The sequence below is a fragment of the Moschus berezovskii genome, chromosome X, assembly GCF_049115385.1.
Source record: "Moschus berezovskii isolate FMDL1 chromosome X, NW_MosBer_1.0, whole genome shotgun sequence".
NCBI lineage: Eukaryota > Metazoa > Chordata > Mammalia > Artiodactyla > Moschidae > Moschus > Moschus berezovskii.
Window position 1 is genome coordinate 117,206,346 of NC_142488.1, and position 25,392 is coordinate 117,231,737.

The 25,392-nt window shown below is 38.6% G+C and overlaps 1 protein-coding gene across 1 annotated transcript; it reads right to left on the reverse strand.

The window, feature by feature from the left end:
* Positions 1–20,488: 20,488 nt before the first annotated feature.
* LOC129535132 (DDB1- and CUL4-associated factor 12-like protein 2) lies at positions 20,489–21,895 on the reverse strand. Its single transcript, XM_055393738.2, has one exon. The coding sequence runs from the start codon at positions 21,878–21,880 to the stop codon at positions 20,489–20,491; it is 1,392 nt and encodes a 463-aa protein (XP_055249713.1). The 5' UTR covers positions 21,881–21,895.
* Between the last annotated feature and the right edge of the window lie 3,497 nt (positions 21,896–25,392).

A 25,392-nucleotide genomic window follows, 5' to 3' on the forward strand; every position in this document is an offset into this window, starting at 1 on the left:
GACTGAGGCTCATACCATCAGCACTTTAGAGCAAAATTCTGGCTTACATCGAACAAAGTAGAAGAAATCACTAGGCCATTCAGGTATGACCTAAATCAAATCCCTTATGATTATACAGTGGAGGTGATGAATAGATTCAAGGGATTAGATCTGGTAGCTAGAGTGCCTGAAGAACTATGGAAAGAAGTTTGTAACACTGTGCAGTAGGCGGTGACCAAAATCATCCCAAAGAAAGAGAAATGAAAGAAGGCAAAGTAGTTGTTAGAGGAGGCCTTATAAATAGCTGAGAAAACAAGAAAAGCAAAAGGCAAAGGAGAAAGGGAAAGATATATTCATCTGAAGACAGAGCTCCAGAGAACAACAAGGAGAGATAAGAAAGCTTTCTTAAGTGAATAATGAAAGAAATAGAGGAAAACAATAGAAATGGGAACACATAGAAACTGCTTCAAGAAAATTGGAGATACCAAGGGAATATTTCATGTAAGGATGGGCACAATAAAGGACAGAAACGGCAAAGACCTAACAGAAGCAGAAGAGATTAAGAAGAGGTGACAAAAATACACAGATGAACTATACAAGAATGGTCTTAAGGACCTGAATAACCACGATGGTGTGGTCACTCACCTAGAGCCAGATATCCTGGAATATGAAGTCAAGTGGACCTTAGGAGGCATTACCATGAACAGACCTAGTGGAGGTGACAGAATTCCACTTGAGCTATTTCAAATCTTAAAAGATGATGCTGTGAAAGTGCTGCACTCGATATGTCAGCAAATTCGGAAAACTCAGCAGTGCCCACAGGACTGGAAAAGGTCAGTTTTCATTCCAATCCCAAAGAAAGGCAATGCCAAAGAATGTTCAAGTTACCACACAACTGCACTCATTCCACATGCTAGCAAACTAATGCTCAAAATCCTTCAAGCTAGTCTTCAGCAGTACATGAACCAGAACTTCCAGATGTACAAGCTGGATTTAGAAAAGGCAGAGGAACTAGAGATCAAATTGCCAACATCCATTGGATCACAAAGAAAGCAACAGAATTCCAGAAAGACATCTATTTCTGCTTTATTGACCATGCTAAAGCCTTTGACTGTGTGGATCACAACAAACTGTGGAAAACTTTTAAAGAGATGAGAGTACCAGACCACCTTCCCTGCTTCCTGAGAAACTTGTATGCAAGTCAAGAAGCAACAATGAACTGGTTCCAAATTGAGACAGGAGTACATCCAGGCTGTATATTGCCACCCTGCGTATTTAACTTATAAGCAGAGTACATCCTGTGAAATGCCAGGCTGGATGAATCACAAGCTGGAATCAAGATTGCTGGGAGAAGTATCAACAACCTCAGATATGCACATGATACTACTCTAATGTCAGAAAGTGAAGAGGAACTAAAGAGCTTCTTGATGAAGGTGAAAGAGGAGAATGAAAAAGCTGGCTTAAAACTCAGCATTCAAAAAAAATAAGATCATACCATCTGGTTCTATCACTTCACGGCAAGTAGAAGGGGAAAAAGTGGAAAGAGTGACAGATTTTATTTTCTTGGGCTCCAAAATCACTGCAGATGGTGACTGCAGCCATGAAATTAAAGGACACTTGTTTCTTGGAAGGAAAGCTATGACAAACCTAGACAGCATATTAAAAAGCAGAGATATGGCTTTGCCGACAAAGGTCTCAATAGTCAAAGCTATGGTATTTCCAGTAGTTATGTATGGATGCGAGAGTTGGACCATAAAGAAGATTGAGTGCTGAAGAACTGATGCTTTTGAACTGTGGTGCTGGAGAAGACTCTTGAGTGTCCCTTGGAAAGCAAGGAGATCAGACCAGTCAATCCTAAAGGAAATCAGTCCTGAATATTCATTGGAAGGACTAATGCTGAAGCTGAAGTTTTGGCCACCTGATGCGAAGAACCAATTCACTGGGAAAGCCCCTAATGCTGGGAGATTGAAGGCAGGAGGAGAATAGGGTGACAGAAGATGAGCTGGTTGGATGGTATCATCGACACAACGGACATGAGTTTGAGCTAACTGTGGGAAATAGTGATAGATAGGGAATCCTAGCGTGCTGCAGTTCATTGAGTTGCAAAGAGTCGGACATGTCTTAGCAACTGAACAACAATAACAACATACAACTCAATAGCAAACAAAGCATAAAAACAATAAATAATCCACTTAAAAATTAACAAAGCATCTGAATAGACATTTTTCCAAAGATATTCCAAAGGTCATGAAAAAGCATTCTAAATCACTAATCATCAGGGAAATGCAAATCAAAACTGCAATGACATATCACTTCATACCTGTTAGAATGACTATTATCAAAAAGACAAGAGATAACAACTGCTAGCCTGGATGTGGAGAAAAGGGAACCCTTGTACACTGTTGATGGGAATGTAAATTGGTACAGCCATAATGGGAAACAGGATGGAGGTTTCTCAAAAAATTAAAAATTGAACTGCCATATCATCCAACAATTCCACTTTGAGGAATATAGCTAAAGGAAACAAAAACACTGACTCAAAAACATATCTGTACCCATATGTTCACTGCAGCATTATTAATAGTAACCAAGATATGGACATTTAGGTCTAAGCATCCATTGATAGATAAATGGATAAATAAGCTGTCTCACACACACACACACACACACACACACACACACACACATATGTGCATGTGTATGTGTATATGTAGCACTCACCCATAAAGAATGAGGAAATCCTACCATTTGTCTCAATAAGAATGGATTTTGAAGGCAATATTATGCTAAGTGAAGTAAGACAGAGAAAGATAAATACTATGTGATCTCACTTATAGGTGGAATCTGAAAGAAAAACAAAACACAATAAACATCAGAAACACCAAACTCATAGAAAAAGATCAGATTTATGGTCACCAGAGGTGGGGGAGAGTGCTGTAGGGAATTGGATAAAAGTGGTAAAAACTACAAATTCCCAGTAATAATGTAAATAAGTACTAGGGACACAGAGTACAACATGATGATTATAGTTAACACAGCTGTGTAGGAAAAAGGTTAAGAGAGTAGATCCTTAAGAGTTCTTATCATGACAATAATTTTTTTCTATTATTTTTATGGTACCTATATGAGATGATGGATATTAACTAAACCTATTGTGATAATCCTTTCATAATTTATTTAAATCAAACATCATGTTGACAACTTAAACATATACAGTGATGTTTGTCAATTATTTCTCAGTAAAACTGGAAAAAAAGGAAATTTCAAAAATAGTGAAATAGTCAATTCAGCAGAAAAATATAAAAATTCCAATGTATATTCCTTAGATAACGTAAAATACTTATAAAGAGAAAAAATTGATAATGCTCAAAAGAAAAACAGATATGTCTACTACCATGCTGTAAGATAGGAACACAACTTTCACAATAATCAACAGTATGAACAGATAGTAAATCAGTAAGAATATGAACAATCTGAACAACAAAATTAAGTAGTTGAAGTATGTATCAGAAAAATAAAAACCCTAATAAACATTAGCAAATCAAATTCAATGATTTATTTCAGAAATGCAATGCAGGTTTTAATGTTCGAAAACCAATAAAATTTACTGAAAAAAATCATATGATAATTCTAGAGAGATGCATGAAATATACTGACAAAATTCAATACTTAGCCAAGAGTCTTTAAAAATCACAGCAAGCTAGAAATATAAGGGAACTTTCTTAATTGGAAAAGAATTATCTTCAAAAATACAGTCAGAATCATACTTAATGGTGAAGTATTATAAACTTTCCCCTGAATTTCAGAACAAGAGGGGTATATTTACTATCACCATGCTAGTCTACATTGTATTGAAGGTACTACCTAATGCAATTAACCAGACAAAGAAATAGAAGTTATTGATTGAGATTGGAAAAGAAAAATGAAATCTGTCTTTATTCTCAGATGATATCACTGAGTACAAAGATAATCCACAAGCTCCTATATAAAAAGTATTAGAAATGAAAAGAGAGTTTGGCAGGTTCTTTGGATACAAAGCCAGTGCACAACTTTCAATTACATTTCTAAATACTAGCATTAAAGAAATGGAAAATTAAAGTTTTTAAGTGTCATTTATAATAGTATTAAAATGTAAATTACCTAGGAAGAAATTTAAGGGAAGTTGTGCCATTGTACTAAAAACTAAAAAATATGACTAAGATTTTAAATAAATAAACAGATTATGCTCCTGGAATAAAAAGCTCACAATTATAAATGGGTGAAATCTCCTCAAATATTTCATAGATTTAATACAGCTTGAATTAAAATCCGGATTTCTTTTTAAATTGTTTCTCAAAATAGGATATCAAAATCTTCAAGACTATCCAAAGTTATATTGCAGAAAAGAATAAACCTGGAGGATTTACACTGCTAAATTTCAAAATTTACTATGAATAAAAGTAATTCAGACAGTTTGGTACTAGTGCAAAGGCAGCAAATAAATTATGGAATGAAATCCACAAACTGATCCCTACAGATGATTTTTACCATAGACTCCACTGCAATTAATAAAAGATATAAAATGTACTTGGTTAATTGGATATCTATATGGATGAAAATAAACTGATACCATAATTGGAATTTGATCATATATCTAAATATGAGAGCTAAAAGAAGAAAACTTAAAGAGGAAAACAGAAGAATATCTTATTGAACTTGGAATAAGGAAAGAATTCTTTGTCAGCACACCAGATCACTAATTATAAATTTTTTTTTGCTAAATTTCACTTCATTGAAAGTCAGAACTTCTGTTTATCATAAAACCCTGCTAAGAAAATAAAGAAAAGGCAACCTATGAAGTAAGAGATTTTTCAGAATACACATATTTGCAAAGTTCTCATATCTAGAAAAAATTGCTTCTATAAATGAGAAAAAGGGAAACCCTACTTTAAAAAATAGGTTAAGAATAGAAGAGATAGTTGACAAAAGAGGAAAAAAATGGAAAACAAGCAGGTGACAAGGTAATAAACATTCTTACTGCTCAGAGTACTACTAATGAAAAACACAATGAAGTTCCATTGCACACAGATCAGAACAGAACAGAAGGCCAAGACTACCAACACATGGCAAGAATTTGGATCAACTAGAACTCTCTTCTGAATCCAGATGGAACTATAAAACAGTACAACTTAAAAAAACAAAAAGATTAGTACCCATTGCAGCTAATCATAAGCCTAATTTACAATACAGCAATTCCACTCATGACTATACATTCAGCATAAATAAGAGCTGTTGTCCACCATAAAATATGTACAAAGATGTCGTAGTACTTTATGCAAAGTAGTGAATAACTAGAAAAAATATCCACCAACAGTAAATGGGTAAATCAGCTCAGTTCAGTTCAGTTCCTCAGTCATGTCCAACTCTTTTGCTACCCCATGGACTGCAGCATGCCAAGCTTCCCTGTCCATCACAAGTATAATGTGCTATATTACTACAATGAAATATTACCACAGAAATTTGAAAAAATAGACCTAGTGATACATGCAACTGTGTGGATGGACCTCACATATATAATGTTGAGTGAGAAAAATGAGACACAAAAATCCATTCCCTATAACTCAATCATGAAGCTTAGAAACAGGCAAAACTAACATGTGGTGATAAAAATAAAATATCAGGGAAAACGAGCATTGTGGCATGAGAGTTAGAAACAATCTGTATTATAATAAATTATGTGCATGTGTATGTGTGTATATATGCACACACATATGTGTGTACGTCTGTGTGTATGTACTGTTCGATTTATTTCAGTTCATATGCTAGTGTAGTAGTGTATGTCCAACTCTTTGCGACCCCATGGACTGCAGCACACCAGGCTTCCCCGTCCTTCACTATCTTCCAGAGTTTTTGCAAACTCGTGTCCATTGAGTCGGTGATGCTACCCCAACCATCTGTTGTCCCTTTCTCTTCCTCAATCTTTCTCAGCCTCCGGGTCTTTTCCAATGAGTCAGCTTTTCGTATGTACTGTTAATATACTGTTGATCTATTTGGAATACTTTATATAACTTAACCCTTCAATACAAATTAAAAGATATGAGACTATTATAAATAATTTTATATATTTCTCAATTTAGATGAAATGGACAAACTACACTTGGAAGCTGCAGTAACAAAAAATTGACATAAGAAGAGCTAGAAAATCTTAAAACATTTAATTTCATAAATAAATTGAATCTGTAAAACTTCCTACAAAAATACTGTGCCAGAAGCTGTACTGGTGAAGTCTACAAGTATTTAAGCAAATGTACCCCATATCTCCCAGAAAATAGGAAAAAAAGAACCATTTCTTCATTTTATAAAGCCAACATGGTTTGATACCCAAACTGATAATAACAGAAATATTACTGACTTATATCTCTTAATAATGTAAATATTATATATAAAATAGCAATAAATCAAACCCAGTAATGTATGGATAGATAATACAAAAGGATCAAGAGGAGATTATTTCAGGAAAGGAAAACTGATTTAATACTAAAAAATAAACAATTGCTCATAACACGATGTTGGGAAAGATTGAAGGCGGGAGGAGAAGGGGACAACAGGGGATGAGAAGGTTGGATGGCATCACCAACTCAGTGGACATGAGTTTGAGTAAACTCCGGAAGTTGGTGATGGACAGGGAGACCTGGTGTGCAGTCCATAGGGTCACAGAGTCAGACACGACTGAACTGAATTGAACTGACTGAACATGATACTAACAGAAAAAAGAAATAATTATATGATTATTTCTAAATAGATACAGACAGTAACATCTGACAAAATTCAAGACCTCAAGGACATAACAGAGAAGGAAATGGCAGCCTACTCCAGTATTCTTGCCTAGAGAATCCTGCAGACAGAGGAGGCTGGTGGGCTGCTGTCTATGGGGTCTCACAGAGTCAGACACGACTGAAGAGACTTAGCATGCATGCATGCATGCATTGGAGAAGGAAATGGCAACCTACTCCAGTGTTCTTGCCTGGAGAATGCCAGGGACAGAAACGGCTGGTGGGCTGCTGTTTGTGGGGTCTCACAGAGTTGGACACGACTGAAGCAACTTAGCAGCAGCAGCAAGGACATAACAATGAGTGAAAGAAGCCAGACACAAAAGAGCACACACTATTCCATTTTTATCAAATTCGAATACAGGCAAAACTGGTGGCATTATAAGTCATCAGGGCAGTCCCTTTTGATAATAGGAAGGAGGGAATGACTGGGAGAAGGCATAGGGGGTATTGATGTGCTTGTATTGTTCTGGTTGATGAACTGGTTGTTGGTTGATTTACAAGGATATATTGAATTTGCAAGAACTCTTTGAGCTATCACTTGTGATTTGTGAAATTTCTTTTGCTTTATATTTCAATAAACATTTTTAAGTAGCTTATATTGCTCAACAAAAATACAAATTTGTGAGATTTTTTTAAGCAGGGTAAAATAGGTACCCTACATTCAAAATAATCCTTCTATTGTCACACAATCCAGCTATAGACTAAGAAACATATTAGAAAATTAAAGGTCACTGCATAGAAATTTGTCAATCATAAAGTACTACTTATGGGAACATACTCTTACTCCACTGCTAGGTATAAAGGAGATGGAGAGTTTTTCTAAAGCATTCTTCAACGTTCAGATGCTTTTCTATTTGCAAGGGGCCTATTATGTTTCTGGAGACACACATTTTAAAATGAGTATCATGGGATGATAGAAATAAGTGTAGAAAATTTTATGCAGCTCTTAAAATGTAAAACTGGCTTTTATATGAAGCATAATTGTCTTAAGAAATTTAAATCCAAAGGAAACAAAACAAATATCTTTAAAAATCTCCATGAGTGTAAATGTATAGCAGAGCATTTTGTTATGTAAATCAATCCTGATACACATAGAAATCTATGTGAGATGCTAAGATTTGCATTATTTGGAATAAATGGATACTCATCAAATCAAATAACATTTGTCATTGAAGTCAAATATACAGTGTGATGGAGCCACATTCTGTTGTATTTTAGAAGAATGAAATGTACTATTTAAAACTATTTGAGTTTTCTTATTCTTAGAATTAAAATAAATTGAACATATACTATGTTCTGGGCTTCCCTGGTAGCTCAGATAGTAAAGAATCTGCCTGCAATGCAGGAGACCTGGATTTGATCCCTATCTTGGGAAGATCCCCTGGAGGAGGGCATGGCAAGCCACTCCAGTATTTGTGCCTGGAAAATTCCCAAGGACAGAGGAGCCTGGTGGGCTACAGTTCATGGGGTCACAAAGAGTCAGACATGACTGAGTGACTAACCACAGCACAGCACAGCATACTATGTTCCAGGTACTTTTCCAGGTTCTGAGGATGCATAAGCAACATTAGCTGAGATAAATTCCCTAGTCTGTTCACTAGCAAGTAGGAATAAGAACATCACAGCCAAAGCTTGAGTCTAAAATGAATTTAAACATTTAAATCATTGCTGGCTCTCTTCCATGCAATTTGCTCAGGTTAAAAAGCAATGAGCAAACAAATCAGTTTCTATTTATGCTCCCCTTCTGTGTGCCATTGTCCAGAAATTTCCTCAATACGGAAACACAGGGTAAACATAAGATTCATTTTATTTCCTTTTTCTCATCCACAATCTGAATTGCCTGATTAATGTCTGAAAAAAATGGTTTATAGTTGTTTTCTAGTTGATTATGTTAGGAGGTTAAGCTCAATCCTTATTATTGTATGTAGTGTTTATAAACATAATTCTCAATCTTTTTCTTTAACTATAGATGCTATACATTTACTCCAAAAGACAACTAATTGATATGTGTAATTAAACTTCAGTGTAAATACTGGAAAAAAAAATCAATGAGCAAAATGAGCTCTGAGACCAGATAATTGAAAGCTCAAATGCTAAAAGCAAGTATTCCCAAATTTTAAAAGGCATCCAAATCTCTGACATCCATAGTTTAAATGAGAACTGGGCCCAGCCAGGAATCTGCATTCTCTTTTCTTTGGTTTGGTTTGGTAAAATCCTGGGTAACTTTAGTGCAGCTAGTTCCAGGAACATGTTTGAAGAAACACTGACCTCCACAAAGGAAGCTAGTGTCAAAGACTGATTAAACTTAAACTCCATTTTTTCTTGCATCCATTTTTACTTCTAACTTTTAGGAAAATATAAAGGATTCAAAATTTATTGTGGCTTTTATTTTCATTTGCAGTTAAAAACACAAAGGAAACTAATAAGCTGCTCATCTGATAGGATCACAGACAATATTTTAAAGATATTTGAAAAAAACTAACCATAGAGAAATAAAATGTGGTTTGTATATTTGCCTAAGGCATTTTTTTTAAAGATACTTAAAAAATCATCCTCATTTACCCTCTTAAGAGAAACTAAAGACACATAAAAAGAAGGAATGTCTGGGAAAAAAGCCATGACTAGCAATGACCTGTTGGAAAATGATAAATATTTTTAATTACTACCATGTTTTAGCCATTTTCTATATCTCCAAATCCATGAGACCATGACCACTACTTTATATTTTAAAAGCATAATTCCATAAATCATTTTAATAATTATTTTACTTAGATATGATCATAATATTTGTTCTTTGAATGATCCTTCCTTTTGCAACAGTTATTTTCTTGCTACGGTCCTTTTCTTTTTAATTTTGAGGTTGTTGAGATGAGAACCAATTTAGCTGAATAAAGTCCTGTATCATTTTCTTGTTGCCCTGCTGAGTATATAAACTTTTTCTATATGGATTAAACTCTTATACCTTTAATAGTTTATAAAACACATCCACTTTGTACAGGCTAAAAAAAAAAGATCAATATAAAAACCAATACAAACATTTTACATAACTGTCTCAAGTCTAAAGTTGCATACATATGTGTGTTTCTGTGTGTGTTTTCAGTCATGTCCAATTCTTTGCAACCCCATGGACTGTAGCCAACTGGGCTCCTCTGTCCATGGGATCCTCCAGGCAAGATTACTGGAGTGGGATGCCATTTCCTTCTCCAGGGGATCTTCCTGACCCAGGGATCAAACCATGTCTCCTGCGTTGGCAGGAAGATTCTTTACCACTAGTGCCACCTGGGAAGCCCTACATACATAAGCATTCCCAGTTTTTCACTAACTTCTGGATTCTATTCACAAATGGACTTTACGATTTTAATAACTCTACATCTCATTAAAATATGTCACCTTATTTTTTGAAAATTATGATTCCAGAAAGTACAACTGATACAGAACTTAAATAATACCTTTATTTAATATCTAATATAAAACAAATCTAGTAGAAAGTTGTTACACAGTGGGGGCTATTTAATGCTGAGTTGTGAGATCTGAAACAATGTTTTCAATTCACTTGAGGGAGTAAACCACTCTTGTGGTTTTAAGATATACAAGGTTTTAAGATGTCAGATGTTTGGTGAGACATTTTAGCATGATGGACAGAAATACCTAGGGAATTCCTATGCAAAGCCATATCTCAAAGCCTGAGTGATGTCACACTGAGTAATGATAGAAATTTGAGAGATGAGATGATGCTATATGAGCTTACAGGCATTTGTAAATGGGTTAGTAATGGCTGCATGATGTAGAAGGGTCTTGAAGATAATCTAAGACAACATTTCCAAAACTTGCTGTTGGAGATACTATTCAGTGCCTTGAATCAAAACAAGATCTATTTAAGCAATTACAACTAAAACTCAAGGAATAAACTGATCACCTGGTAGGATTTGATACAATGATTCATGTTTTTATTTTTTATTCACAGGCCATGTGGCTTGCGGGATCTTAGTTCCTGGACCAGAGATTGAACCTGGGCACTGGGCATTGAGAGCAGAGAGTCCAAACTACTGAGCAGCCAGGGAATATCCCATAATGTTTTTAAATTTGTAGAAATAACAAAACCAAGTGACACTAGTGGAAATACCACTTTTCCAATTGCCATGATAGTTTGGGTTTAAAGTAAATTTTTCTTCTATGGATTCAGTCATTTCATGCTTGTCTCATATTGAAACACCCCCCCCCCACACACACACACACAAAAACATAGCAATTACTTCCTGCAGAATGGGAACATATATTTATAAAGGGTCAAACTCAATGGAATGTTTGCTCCCAGTGTTACTTCTAATCAAAATTTCCCCCAAAATGGGTCAATATAGGTGAAAAAGACAAAGCATTTTTTATGCCAGTGTGTCATTGCTATTTGCAGTGCTAAAGAATTCACCTGCCAATGCAGGAGACACAAGAGAAGTGGGTTCAATCCCTGGGTCGAGAAGATACCCTGGAGTAGGAAATGGTAACCTGCTCCAGTATTCTTGCCTGGAGAATCCCATGGACAGAGGAGCCTGGAGGGCTACAGTCCATGGGGTCACAAAGAGTTGCATGTGACTGAGTGACTGAGCAACATACACACACAGTATTATACACAATATGATGCTGAAAAACAAATTGGTAAATTAATATGGTGAATAAATAATTTGACTGTAATAATATTACTGAAAGTGAGTGGAGATGTGTGTGACCTTCTTGGAATATTTTGGAGCAAACAACATGTTACCAGCACCCACTAATTAGAATATACTAAGGAGAATCCCCTCTTAATCCAATATACCAACTCTTAAAGGTAAAATGAATCTTAGCAAGAATACCTAGAAGAGTGTATATGAAAAATATAAAATTTCATTTTATATATATATACAGATGTTACAGTTCTCATTTATAACAAAGTGAGATGCTCCTAACCATCAAGAAAGCCAAATAAATCTCATTTACAAATCAATTTGTTCAAAATATATCAGGCATTTATTATGCACTTTATTGAGGAGTAAAGATTCAACATTTAAAACATGGTTTTGCAAAATGTTTTCAATATTAGAAATATATGAGTAAATCAGTAGTGAGAGTAAAGTGTGATAAAATATAAAATTTGGGGATTGGCTTTAAAGAGATCTTTAAAACAGGAAAAACTGCTAGCCATTTTGAAAGGTTGCAAAATTTGTAAATATAGATGGCTAATTGAAGAGATTAAAAATTTCTTGGCATTCCACCTTTATATATTCCAATATATTTTTCTGATAATAAAAGCAGCAAAATTTTAAGGGTCTAGAATGAGACTAGATCTTTCCAAATACACAAGGTTTTATGATGACTATTTTAGAATAGTTACTTTCTGAAATTATTCAGTTATTTACTGAGAGGTTCAATAGCTTCTTGTTGGTTATGTAATCTGACCTGTAAAACAGACTGGATAGCAAAAGGTAGTTTGTTTCATCCATTATTTAAAACAGATTTTCTAGCAGTACCCTCTGAGCTTAAAATTCATTTCAGGTGTTGAAACTTTCTATGATGTTTTGCTCCATCAACTGCCACTGAAAGTGACATTTCCTCTATTTATAACTCATTTTATTTCCCAAGACGCTCCTAAGAAACTTTAGGCTAAGGTCACTTGTAAGAAACTTATATCCTTGGGCAGAATATAATTACTAGTTACTTCTGAAATTAAATTTTACTATAGGTATTTCCCCTCAAAATACACCAAGGATAACATTTAAGGTATAACTTCTTCCTTACATCTAGTTAGGAACATTCAGTTCAGTTCAGTTCAGTCGCTCAGTCGTGTCCGACTCTCCGCGATCCCATGAATCACAGCACGCCAGGCCTCCCTGTCCATCACCAACTCCCGGAGTTCACTCAAACTCATGTCCACAGAGTCGGTGATGCCATCCAGCCATCTCATTCTCTGTCGTCCCCTTCTCTTCCCGCCCCCAACCTTTCCCAGCATCAGAGTCTTTTCCAGTGAGTCAACTCGTCGCATGAGGTGGCCAAAGTATTGCAATTTCAGCTTTAGCATCAGTCCTTCCAATGAACACCCAGGATTGATCTCCCCTAGAATGTTAGGAACATTAGATGTGTTCAAACAAATAAATTAGAGATTAAATATGTTGAGAATTTTTTCAGGTGGTAATTCAAACTCTAACTTTCAAATTATCCAACCTGGTACACCTTTTAAAGAAAAATATGTAAAGAAAACAGATTTCCTATATGTTTGATATATTTCAAAACTCCCTTGCCCTAACTCATTATGATTTCTCCCCACAATAATCATAGGTTTATATTCTGTTCCACATGTAGCATACTATTAATACTTAAGGGTCAGGCTGGAATGTTTGTATAAATCAATTATAAATTGAAACGAGTTTAAAAACAGCCCCTGAAACCTCACACCCCATGAAGATGTCACTGTCAAAGAAAAAAAAAAACAGAAAATAAATGTTGTTGAAGCTATGGAGAAATTGGAACACATGTGCACTGCTAGTGGGAATGTAAAATGGTATATAGCTACTATGGAAAACAGAAATCAAAAACAGAATTACCATAAGATCCAGCATTTGCATTTTTTGTATCTATCCAAAATAGCTGAAAGCAGGGTCTAGAAGAGGTATATGCGCACTTACGTTCATAGCAGCATTATTCACAACAGCCAAGAGTCAATCCAGTGTCCATCAACAAATGGACGGATAAGTACAATGTAGTATATACAGACAATGGAATACCATTTAGTATTTAAAAGGAAGAAAGTGTTGACATAATACAACATGGATGAACCTCAAGGAAATTATATTAAGTGAAATAAGCTAGTTACAAAAAAGGTAAATATTGTTTAATTCCACTTATATGAGGTAGCTAGAATAGTCAAACTCAGAGAGAAAGTAGAATGGCAGTTGCCAGGAGTTGGTGGGGAGGTAGGAATGGAAAAGTTTTGTTTAGTATGTGTAGAGTTTCAGTTTTGCAAGATGTCAAAGTCCTGGAGATTAGTTGCACAATGCAAATATACTTAACAGAACTGAACTGTACACTTAAAAATGTGTAAGATGATAAATTGTATGTTGTGTGTGTTTTACCACAGTGGAAAAGAAATTTAATTTTAAAAAAACCCTGATCATTAAGAAGGCAATGAAGGAAACATTTTATATTATTATTTCTGGAGCCACAGTCAGTCTTCGCATGATGCTGCTGAAGCCATCTTTTAAAAAACTGACTTAAATACCCAAAGTTTTTAAAAGGTTAAAGTAGTGAGGAAAAACAAAGCATCATTTATCATCCCCTGGGAGTTTCCATAAACCAAACACCTTTGCTTAGGGCAATATTCATAAAGAAAGACCAGAGAAAAAGAAAGAAGAAAGCTGTTAGGCATAACATATAAAGATGTAGAATTTTCTCAGAGCAAATCAAATTACAGGATGTCCTATTTTAAGAAACATTATTTTCTACACAAATGAAATAAGACTTAATTTATCACATTCAGAAAGTATGCTTTAATATTCTTTGAAATAGGGGGTTCATTACATCACTTAGAGTTAATTTGAGGACTTAAAGTACTTGTCTTAGAGGTGGAGGCAGTGGCAACATGTTAGAAACCACTGTCAATTGGAAATCAATCGATAATCAAGATGACATTTCTAAAATTATAATGTAAATCAATGAGGGAATATATGATTCAGTTTTTAAAAAATTTCCTTCATGTACATAAGTCCAGTAATGCAATCTATTGTGTAAAACACGGTTTACTTTTAGTCATACATGGCATAATTCAAAAACAAAAATCACACTCAATCCTGTATCTCTGGGTTAGTAAGGAAGGAGGAACAACAATGAGCCATATATAAGGTGTTGGGGGATATTATTTGATGAATTTACTAGGAGCTTAGTGGAAACTAAAGTTGCTGCCCTCTAACTGGAACATTCAAGCTTATCATTTGTGCGTAACATAAAATGGCAATTTAGATGTTAAAATTTAATCAACATGAAACATTAATGCCTTAGGTTGAAACAGAGAATGGCACAATAATGGCATTAGAAAAGGTGAAAATAGCACCATAACTCTCATTGACATCATCAATGTGTTTGCTTCAGTGAACTGTACCTCCAAAATGGAAATACAAAAAAGTCATTTGTACAGAAAGTATCATCAATATTTAGCTTTCTTCTTGCCCAACTGTAGAATGACCTACATTCTAGAAAGGATATAAAAACATCTAAACGAAATATAGATTTTTTTCTTTACTTAAAACAGCAACCTTTGGTAGATGTCCCTGATCATCTTTGGTCAATATGATTGCACTAGGGAAATTTAAAAATTGATCATTACCAAGTGAAATGATGAAATGTTACTTTGGGGGTTCACTAAGTAGTGTTTAATATCCACAAAACATCCATTTACAAGTCATTAATTGCCTACTATGTGCCAGACATCTGTGTGTGTGTGTGTGCGTGTGCATGTGTACACAATCAGTCGTGTTTGACTCTGTGAACCCACGGACTGTAGCCCGCTAGGCTCCTCTGTCCATGGGATTTTCCAGGCAAGAATCCTAGTGTGGGTTTCCATTTCCTACTCCAAGGTATCTTCCTGAGCAAGGGATAGAACTCACATCTCGTGCATTGGCAGGTGGATTCCTTACAACTAAGCCACCTGGGAAGCCCACCAGAAATGTAGTAATGCATATAGGTCTGCACAACTATACATATAGGTGAGTTTTGGAATGAGAATCAGAAGCCTTAACTTCTGAGATCCTATAACCTTTAGTCTCTTTCAAGTACCATTTCTATAGTGATGATTCCCACATCTGTATCTCTAGCCTTAACTTCTCTTGCAAGCTTCAGAACTGTATTTCTAATCCAGAGATTCCTATCTAGAAACTCCACACACATTTCAAATTGTACCAGGTCAAACTGCAACATTCTAGTATGTATGCATTCTAGTATGTTTGTAGGCAGTCACAATATACTTTCAAACCAATATTCCCTCTCCACTGTTACTTTATTTTCCAGACCCAGCTCTAGTATTGTATCTTCTGGGAGCTCCTCATGTCCTTTTTAGCAAAATTCATTCTTATTCTTCCCATTTTCTCATTGTACTTAGTAAACATCCTTAATACTCTATTTACCTTTTCTTTTCATTAGTGAATTTTTACAACTAGTGAATCAGGTATTTTTCACCTCAGCTGTATCATCAACCTTTATGGCAGATGTCCTGTTTCGTTGTTGTTCTCATTTTTGTGTCTGAATGGATTAATTTGAAAACACTCAGATAAAATGGTGTTTTGGGAAGTAAATTGTTTCAGATCTGAGTTGAGACTTGAGGGTCATGGCAACTTCCTGTAAACACACTGTCCTTTAATGATGCCAACCTCCAATGCTCAATGTTTCTGGGTTTGCAGCTGGCCAAGAAGGGGAAATACTTTCAGGCAACCCTTTTCAGCAGTTCTTAAAATAGCATCCCTTAAACACCTAGGGACTATGCAGCCTTTCTTTCACTTAAGTGGAGAAGGAAATGGCAACCCACTCCAGTATTCTTGCCTAGAGAATCCTGTGTACAGAGGAGCCTCGTGGGCTGCTGTCCATATGGTCACATAGAGTCAGACACGACTGGAGCAACTTAGCATGCATGCATGCATTGGAGAAGGAAATGGCAACCCACTCCAGTGTTCTTGCCTGGAGAATCCCAGGGATGGAGGAGTCTGGTGGGCTGCCGTATATGGGGTCGAACAGAGTCAGACACGACTGAAGCAACTTAGCAGCAGCAGCAGCTTTCACTTAAGTACATGTTGTTCTCACCGAACTGCATCCCTGAGCAGCTCATATAGTGACGTTTTTAATATAGTTGGGTTACCCAAGACATGCAGAGATTAAGAAGCTGTCAGTAAAACATCTGGGGGGCGGCTGGGGGGGGCTTTGTGAATTGCTTTCTAATATCACTCTAAATTGGCAATTAATGGAACATTTTTGACAACTTGTTCAACACACAGTACAGTCAGATAAAAAATCAACCTCCAGAGAATTCGATTTTGTTTATCATTTAAGCTACAGTGTATTTAACAGATGAACTTTTTCCAGAGTAGTCATCTCAATTTATTTCAGTGGTTATACTTGATTAGTAAATTATCTCTCCTTTTTAAAGAAAATTTAGAAATTATCTTGTCTAGGGAGTAAAGGGGAGGAACACATATTTTTGAGTTGGCAACAAGCTTGGGGAGGAATATGTAGTTAGCGATAAATGGAATTAACCTTTTTTATGCATTGTTATAAGTTAACTAATGTTTTCCAGGCAACAGTGATAGATAATTTGTACTTACAGCCATGTACTTCCTTGTTTTAAGTGAACTGTATGTATGTGTTTCTTGAAATGCTGGCATGGTTACTTTTTCAATTATTTCACCCTCATAGGTTACACAGTTAATTGTACTCCTGTATATCTCATTTACCTGGAACTAGAAAATATTTCAAAATAATTAAACTTCTATTAATATAAATACAGTGTTAGGCTATCTTGTTAGGCTATTTAGTTTTTTGAGGTCTAGCCATGTGGTCTGACATGAAGGAGATAATACCCTAAATCATGAGAACACTGAGTGAGTCAGTGATGAAGTTAAGGGCTAAGCAAGAGGAAAAAATTGGGAGACGTTCCTTCTATTTGTTTAACATATCACCTCACATAGAAAGTGTCATTTCCTCTGAAAATGTCCTCCCAATGTCCCCAAACGATGACGAAGAACCATAACAATACCCTATAACCTACAAGAAGACAGGCAGTGAATACTTAAGTGAAGTTTTTGGGTAATATCTAAAGAAGTTTTTAGTAAATATACAAACATAAAGTAAAAACAGAAACTGCCTACAAAAAAGATCTTTCAAAACTTAATTTTGTAAAAAGCAAAGTATTTTAAAGAAATCTTCAAATATAAGTTTCTGCAGGTGAAAATACTAAATTCCAATGTCATCTAAAATGTATATATTTTCCTTTATCTTCTGGTATCACAGATGGAAAGCTTATGAATGGATAAGCACCATGGTCTGACCTATAAATGAATTAGGGCAAATATTATGGTAAAAGAAAAAGCAGGATGCTTCCCTGGTAGCTCGGCTGGTAAATAATCTGCCTGCAATGCAGGAGACCCGGTTCGATTCCTGGGTTGGGAAGATTCCCTGGAGAAGGGAACGCCTACCCACTCCAGTCTTCTGGCCTGGAGAATTCCATGAACTGTATACTCCATGGGGTCGCAGAGTCAGACACGACAGAGCGACTTTCACTTATGATAAAAAGGAAAATACAACAGGATTCCATACTATTTAACAGTCAAAATTTTATGTATTTATGCATTGAACTTTAGGTTTCTAGAGGCAAGTACATTCATTCAGTAAATATTTACTGACTGCCTGTGATTTTACTAGGCATTAGTGGAGAAATGTGAGAATATAAAAATGACAGTTATATTATTTGCTCTTAAGACATTCACAACTCAGTTGGAGACACATAAATGAATACAAATACATTTTATTGCTATATAACAAGTACGCTAATTCACTTCTTTGCAATCCCATGGACTGTAGCCTTCTAGGCTCCTCTGTCCACAGGATTCTTCAGGCAACAATTTTGGAGTGGGTTGCCATTTCCTTCTCCAGGGGATCTTCACAACCCAGTGATCAAACCCAGGTCTCTTACATTTCCTGCAATGGCAAGCTAGTTCTTCACCACTATTATCACCTGGGAAGCTCATATAACAACTATGTCTGTGTTAGTTGCTTAGTCATGTACGACTCTTTGCAACCCATAGACTGTAGCCCACCAGACCCCTCTGTCCATGGGATTCTCCAGGCAAGAACACTGCAACAGGTTGCCATTTCCTTCTCCAAAAGGAACTATAGAAAGAAAGAAAGTGAAGTCGCTCAGTCATGTCCAACTCTTTGCGACCCCATGGACTGTAGCCTACCAGGCTCCTCCATCCATGGAATTTTCCAGGCAAGAGTCCTGGAGTGGGTTGCCATTTCCTTCTCCAATATAACTATACAACCCTGTTAATATAATCTCTGTAAACAAAAACTGCTTTTCCCGCCTGTATTTCTTAATTTACTTTTAGAATCACTCATTATATTACTCAATTGGTTCAGATTTTCAATTGAACAACATGTAGTGGACACCAAGGTAATATCTGAGTACCGAAACATTTAAGGAAAAACAGACATGCCACAACACTAATGCAAGATCAGCACAACCTGGCCAGTTGTGAGGAAGGGCCAGTCTCTCTTCTCACTTCCAGTATTCTCACATATGGAGAAGTATAATCTGTTTTCCTAACAAACCATGTTTTGCATTTGTCTATGCTCCAAAGTACTTTTGTACAACCTAATGCCATTTACTTTTACTTTCTGGCCCATCTTCTTGAAATAAACATCTTGTAACCTTGATAATCGCGTATTACTATATTGAGAGTCATAACATCACAACAACTTTTTAACAATATATTTATTCTACTTTAGATAAGATTCTTTGAAATTGACAAAATAAAATCTCAACAAATTTAACTTTACAAAATAACAATCTTTTTCAGAAGTAGGGACTGGGTTCATTTCCTTCTTTGCAGTTTTTTTTTTTCTATGACTTTGTTAAGCAGAATTAGAAATTTTAAAGCATGTTCAAGTATAGTATTTGGTATTGAAAACAGCGAAAACAAAAATATCCAGTTCTATACCCTGGATCAGGATCAGTATACATTCTACCCAGCCCTCAATACATTCTACATTTTCATACATGGAATCTGTTTTGAATGATGGCACTGAAACTCTGCGCAAGTATCTTAAACAACAAACATTCAAATATACTCACAAGTGTTAATACTACTAAGGCAAGAAGTGAAAAAAATATATATTCTGTTATTAATTTAACAACAGGTCAGGAAAACTTAAAGAGAAAATAGGTTTTTTAGATTAATTCTGAACAGTCAATCAGCAGAACCCTTACATTCCTAAAGTGTTCTGACCAATTGAGATTTCGGTACCAAAAACCCTAAGATTGTATGACAACCTTGTTTTCAACGTGAATGAAGTTTTTAAACAGCATGTTTAGCAGCAACAACTTACAAACTACAAACATGAAAATTACAATTTTCAAATGGAATGCTTCCAAAACCTGGTAATCTAGAAACTGGCATGTACCTTCCTACTGGAACAACACTATAATACTAGAGCCAGGTTTCCAGAACACACATACAAACTCTTTTTTAAAAAAATACTCTCAATATACCATCTATCTGAGATGAAAAACGACCAAAACAATATTATCATAATACTGGTAACAAAAAAAGAAAAAGAAAATATACAGAATTGTAAAACCATGACTGTCAGGCATTAAAGTCAGAGAATACGTAAATAACTCAAACATTGAACAGAACTAAGAATTAGTCAAAATTTTTTTGTATAATTCAAAACGACACTATTGCACAGGTATATAAAAGTGTTAAAGCCAAACTTTGACTGACTGAAGAGTAACTCACTCTCTAGGTCACCATCTCTCTTCGCCTAATACCCTAAGCAGAGATAAGCTGGATCTTCTTCATCTGAAAAATAAAAGCCACACAGAGTCAAAAGCACAAACAGAGCAAAGAAGAAAAGTGGGAGGGGACTGGAAGGTAAATCTGGGCACTTTGAGGACAGGGCGGCCATCCTTAGCTCCAGAGGCCTGCATAGTTCCCACGGAGGCCTGAAGGGAGAGGGCCGCCAGCGACGAAGAGCTTCATCTCCGGCCAGTTGTAGCAGTGAGTGTAGAGCGCATTGGGCAACTCTCCGAGGACACCGAAGTAGTTCATCCGCAGGTCATCTGGGTTGAGCCAGCCTCTGCCACAAATCAGCCTGAATCTCCTCCCTGTGGGCCGTGGAGAGGCGTGCTGGCTGACCGAGACCTTCTCCTCCAGGAACTTCTGCGCGCGGACGTCATAGAAGAGCAGAGAGCCGTGGCCGGTGCCCACGGTGATGATGTGCTCATAGAAGCTCAGGGAGCGCACACTCGTGCCGCCCTCGCGGGAGCACAGGTGCCGGACGCTCTGGTGACCCTGGCGCAGATCCAGAAAAGAGACATGGGACTGGGAGCCCACCGCGTACAGGGACAACTCATCGCAGTAGGTCAGGCACACGTTCTCTCGGCAGTAAGGCAGCCTGATTGACAGCAACCTGGACAGGGTATTCCGGACTTTCCACAGGTGGAAGTAGCCATCCATGGTCACGGCTCCCAGCTCCTGCCTCTTGGCGCTGAAGGCCACAGCCCGCACCTTGCAGTTACCTGGGTTGGTGCCGGCCCTGGGGACATCCTCCACTTCCGCAGGACGGATGTGGGCGTACACGGGGAGCCCTGCATCACTGTGCCGGGCGATGCTGCTCTGGAACACGTCGGGGTCTATCTTCCAGATGCCCAAGGTGCCGTCGCGGGAGCCACTCACCACCACCGTGTCGCTCATCCAGTCGATAGCGAAGATCCAATCCTTGTGGCCGTGGCGGTCGCCCAGGCACAAGGGATCCAGGGTTGGCAACCGGTAGATGGCCAGGCTGTTGGGGTTCTCGCCCCCGGTGGCCAGCAGCGTCTTGGAGGGATTCAGCTCGATGGCATGGATGCCGCAGCCCGGCTGGGCGCGGGCCGGCGGAGGCCCGCGATCCCGCATGAGGGGGATGCGCGTTACCTGTCTGGACTGCACGTCCACCACGAAGAGCGTGTTGCATTTGGTACCGCACACCACCTGCCTGGCGTTCAGCCACTGTGACGCGAACACCTTGTCGACGGTGCCCAGGGACAGCTCGCGCTCCCGCAGCAGCTCTGGCAGCTTCCGCACCGCGAAGCTGCGCAGCTCGCCATCGAAGCCCGGGAGCCCGGCGCGGACCCGCGCGCCCACCTCCCGCCCCTTCAGGTAGTCCACCAGCGAGCGCCGCGCCGCCGGCCGCTTGGGCTTCTTGGGCGTCTGCAGGCCGTCTGCGTCCACCGCCGCCGAGCCGGGCGACGACGAGCCCGCGGCGGCCTCCTGGGGCGCGGGCACTTCCCGTTTCCTGTTACCTGTTTGCAGCGGGGCCATGCCGGGCGGCGGGCGGGTGGCGGCGTGTGAAGACAGGACTGGCGAGCCGGGCGAGGAGAGGCTGACGGGCGAGCGGAGTGCGGGGCGGCGCGCGGTAGCGAGGGCAGCGGCGACGCGGATCCAGGCGAGGGCGGGAAGTGCTGCCAGCGGCGAGGGCTGCGGGAGCGAAGTCGACGTGGGACGAGGACTATGCGACGGGCGAGCGAGAGGGGGCGGAGGCGGCGGGAGGCGTGGGCGTGGGAGGCAGGGTAGCACGTGCTGGGCTGGGAGGGGTCGGGAGGGGGCGGGAAGGAGGGGTGGGTGAAGCCTCGAGGGGAAATACACCCAGAAACCTCTGGATTCTCGAATAGGGGTGGAGTCAGGGGAGGAGCCAGCTGGGGGGCTGGTGCGATGGAGGGCACTTCGCCTGTGCGGTTGGGTGAGGTGAGCCTGGGATGTGCTGGGGGCCTGGCTCCAGGACCCCAAGCTGGCCAAGTGCGCCTGTCCTGAATACCCATTAAATAATATGGGATATTTTGCCACCCATTGGACAGCAGCCAATCAGCCCCTCTGTTGGAACCTAGACACACTCAACCAAATATATGTGCGTGTTTATATATATATATGTATATTTATGTGTGTATATCTATATTTATATATTATATATTTATGTATTATATATATATTTATGTATTATATATATATGTGTGTGTGTGTATATATATATATATATATTTCCTTCCTCAAATTGAGGTCTGGGTTCCTGCACTGCAGTGGTCTAAAGGATGCCTGCAGAACCCCAGAGCCCCACACTCTGGCTAGGGTGATGTCTGGACACTTTGGTCAGGCACAGCCTTGGGAACCCAGTAGGCTGTGCTCACATGGAGAAAAGCATGTTCCTTGCAGGTGCCGGCTTGCATTGTAACTCAGAGCTCGGAAAAGGTGGAAAGGAATAGTCAAGGAGAGGGGCAGCTCCCTTCCTGCACTTCAGTCGGTCAGTTCAGTTCAGTCGCTCAGTCGTGTCTGACTCTTTGCGACCCTTAGGTGCTGTTCTCAACTCTCAGTTCCAGAGGCAGGTGCTTTGGCATAGTCCCCTGGGGCTTTGAGGAGAGGTCTTGCGGGATGGGCAAGATTTTCACAAGCAAACATGGAAATAAAGAGCTTTAGGGATGGAGGCAACCATAAGGACAAATGAGAGTATAAGTGTTCAGAGCGAAGGCTTATTCTTAGGAGGTGGGTGTTCCATAATTTTCTTGGCCTCATCAGAGCAGCCAGTCCTCTGGCAGGCTCCTACGCAGGCAGGCTGAATTAGTCACACAGTTAAAAACATGGGGCCTGGAGGCTGGTGGTTGGTAGCCATTCTGTACAAACACCCGTCCTCCTAACAGACATATAAATACACGTGATGCTTGGCTGGGGAAGGATACACTGGAGGATGGATTTGCTTTTCTGATCTATCAGGGAAGCCCATGGGAACTACTTTGTTGCTGCTTCCTCCTCCCTTCCCCTGTCCTGTTTATTTTTCACCCTGCTCCCCTCACTATGTTTGCAACGTTAGCTCAAATGCACAAGTTCCAAGTACAATCCATGGGTCCTTTCCACCACTGTAGTCCAGCTTCTGCATTCCAGTGTTCCCCAACACTACTCCACACCCCAGTTCTGATTATTTCCCCCATATTATTCATCTCATAGTAACACATGTCCCTTGCATCGGCTGGTGGTGGTGAAAATGAAAGCAGGGACTGCTTCATAGAGACAGCTGCATTTTTGTATCTACAGGTGTGGGTGCGGGGAAAGAACATTTCAGAAAGAACCATGTCTGAAATGGCACAGAGAGTGTAGAGAACTGGTTCACAAACTTTTAGTGTATGTGATAATGGTAGAGGCAGCTTAATAAATGTACACCTTGTTGTTCTCCAGTTCCTAAGTTGTGTACTACTCTTTGAGACCCCGTAGACTGCAGCACTCCAGGCTCCTATGCCCTCCAGTCTCCCAGAGTTTGCTCAAGTTCATATCCATTGAGTCTGTGTTGCTGTCTAACCATCTCATCCTTTGCAGCCCCCTCCTCTTCCTGCCCTCAGTATTTCCCAGCATCAGGCCCTTTTCCAATGAGTCAGCTCTTCATAGCAGGTGGCAAGAATACTAGAACTTCAGCTCAGTTTCAGTCCTTCCAGTGAATATTCAGGGTTGATTTCCTTTAGGATTAACTGGTTTGATCTCCTTGCTGTCAAAGAGACTCTCAAGAGTCTTCTCTTTGAATGCTGTTTCAAACCAGCCTTTTCACTCTCATCAAAAGGTTCTTTAGTCCTCTTCACTTTCTGCCATTAGAGTAGTATCATGTGCATATCTGAGGTTGTTGACATTTATTCCCTCCTTCCCCACTCTATCTCCTCACTTCCTTCCCTCCATTGATTCCAGCTTGTGATTTATCCAGCCCAGCATTTTGCATGATCTATTCTGCATATAAGTTAAATAAACAGGGTGACAATATACAGCCTTGTCATAATTTCTTTTCCAATTTGGAACCTGTCCATTGTTCCATGTCCAGTACTAACTGTTGCTTCTTGACCTATATACAGGTTTCTCAGGAGACAGGTAAAGTGGTCTGGTACTCCCATCTCTTTAAGAATTTTCTACAATTTGTTGTGATCCACGCAGTAAAGGCTTTAATGTAGTCAGTGAAGCAGTAGCAGAAGCTCCTTTGCTTTCTCCATGATCCAACAAATGTTGGCAATTTGACCTCTGGTTCCTCTGCCTCTTCGAAATCCAGCTTGTACATCTGGAAGTTCTCAGTTCATGTACTGCTGAAGCCTAGCTTGAGGAGTTTTGAGCATTACCTTGCTAGCATGTGAAATGAGCACAATTGTGTGGAAGTTTGAACATTCTTTGACATTGTGCTTCTTTGGGGTTGGAATTAAAACTGACCTTTTCCAGTCCTGTGGCCTCTGCTGAGTTTTCCAAATTTGCTGACATATTAAGTGCAACACTTAAAAAGTATCATCTGTTAGGATTTTAAATAGCTCAACTGGAATTCCATCCCCTCCACTAGCTTCCTTTATAGTAATGCTAAATACATTAATCAAAAGACAAAGATTGGCAGAATGAATTAAAAAGAAAACATGATTCAAAAATATGTTTTCTATAAGTAACTCCCTTCAAATATGACATCAATAGATTGAAAATAAAAGGATAAAAAACTAATACAAGCATTAATCATAAAAAATAGGAGAAGCTATATTACCATCAGAAAAAGTGAACTTCAGTGTTGAGAAATTATTAAATACAAAGAGAGTCATTATATAATGCTAGAAGGATCAATCCAGAAAGAAGGCATTACAATCCTAAATTTGTAAGTGCCAAACAAGAGCAACTCCATGATCAAGTTGGATTTACTCCAGGTATGCAAGTCTGGTTTGACATCTGAAAATCTGTGCAAACCAATGTGTCAATGAAAAAAAAATGTACAATGAAAAAAAAAACCATATAATCATATCAACTGACAGAAAAAACAGTTGACCAAATCCAACCACCAT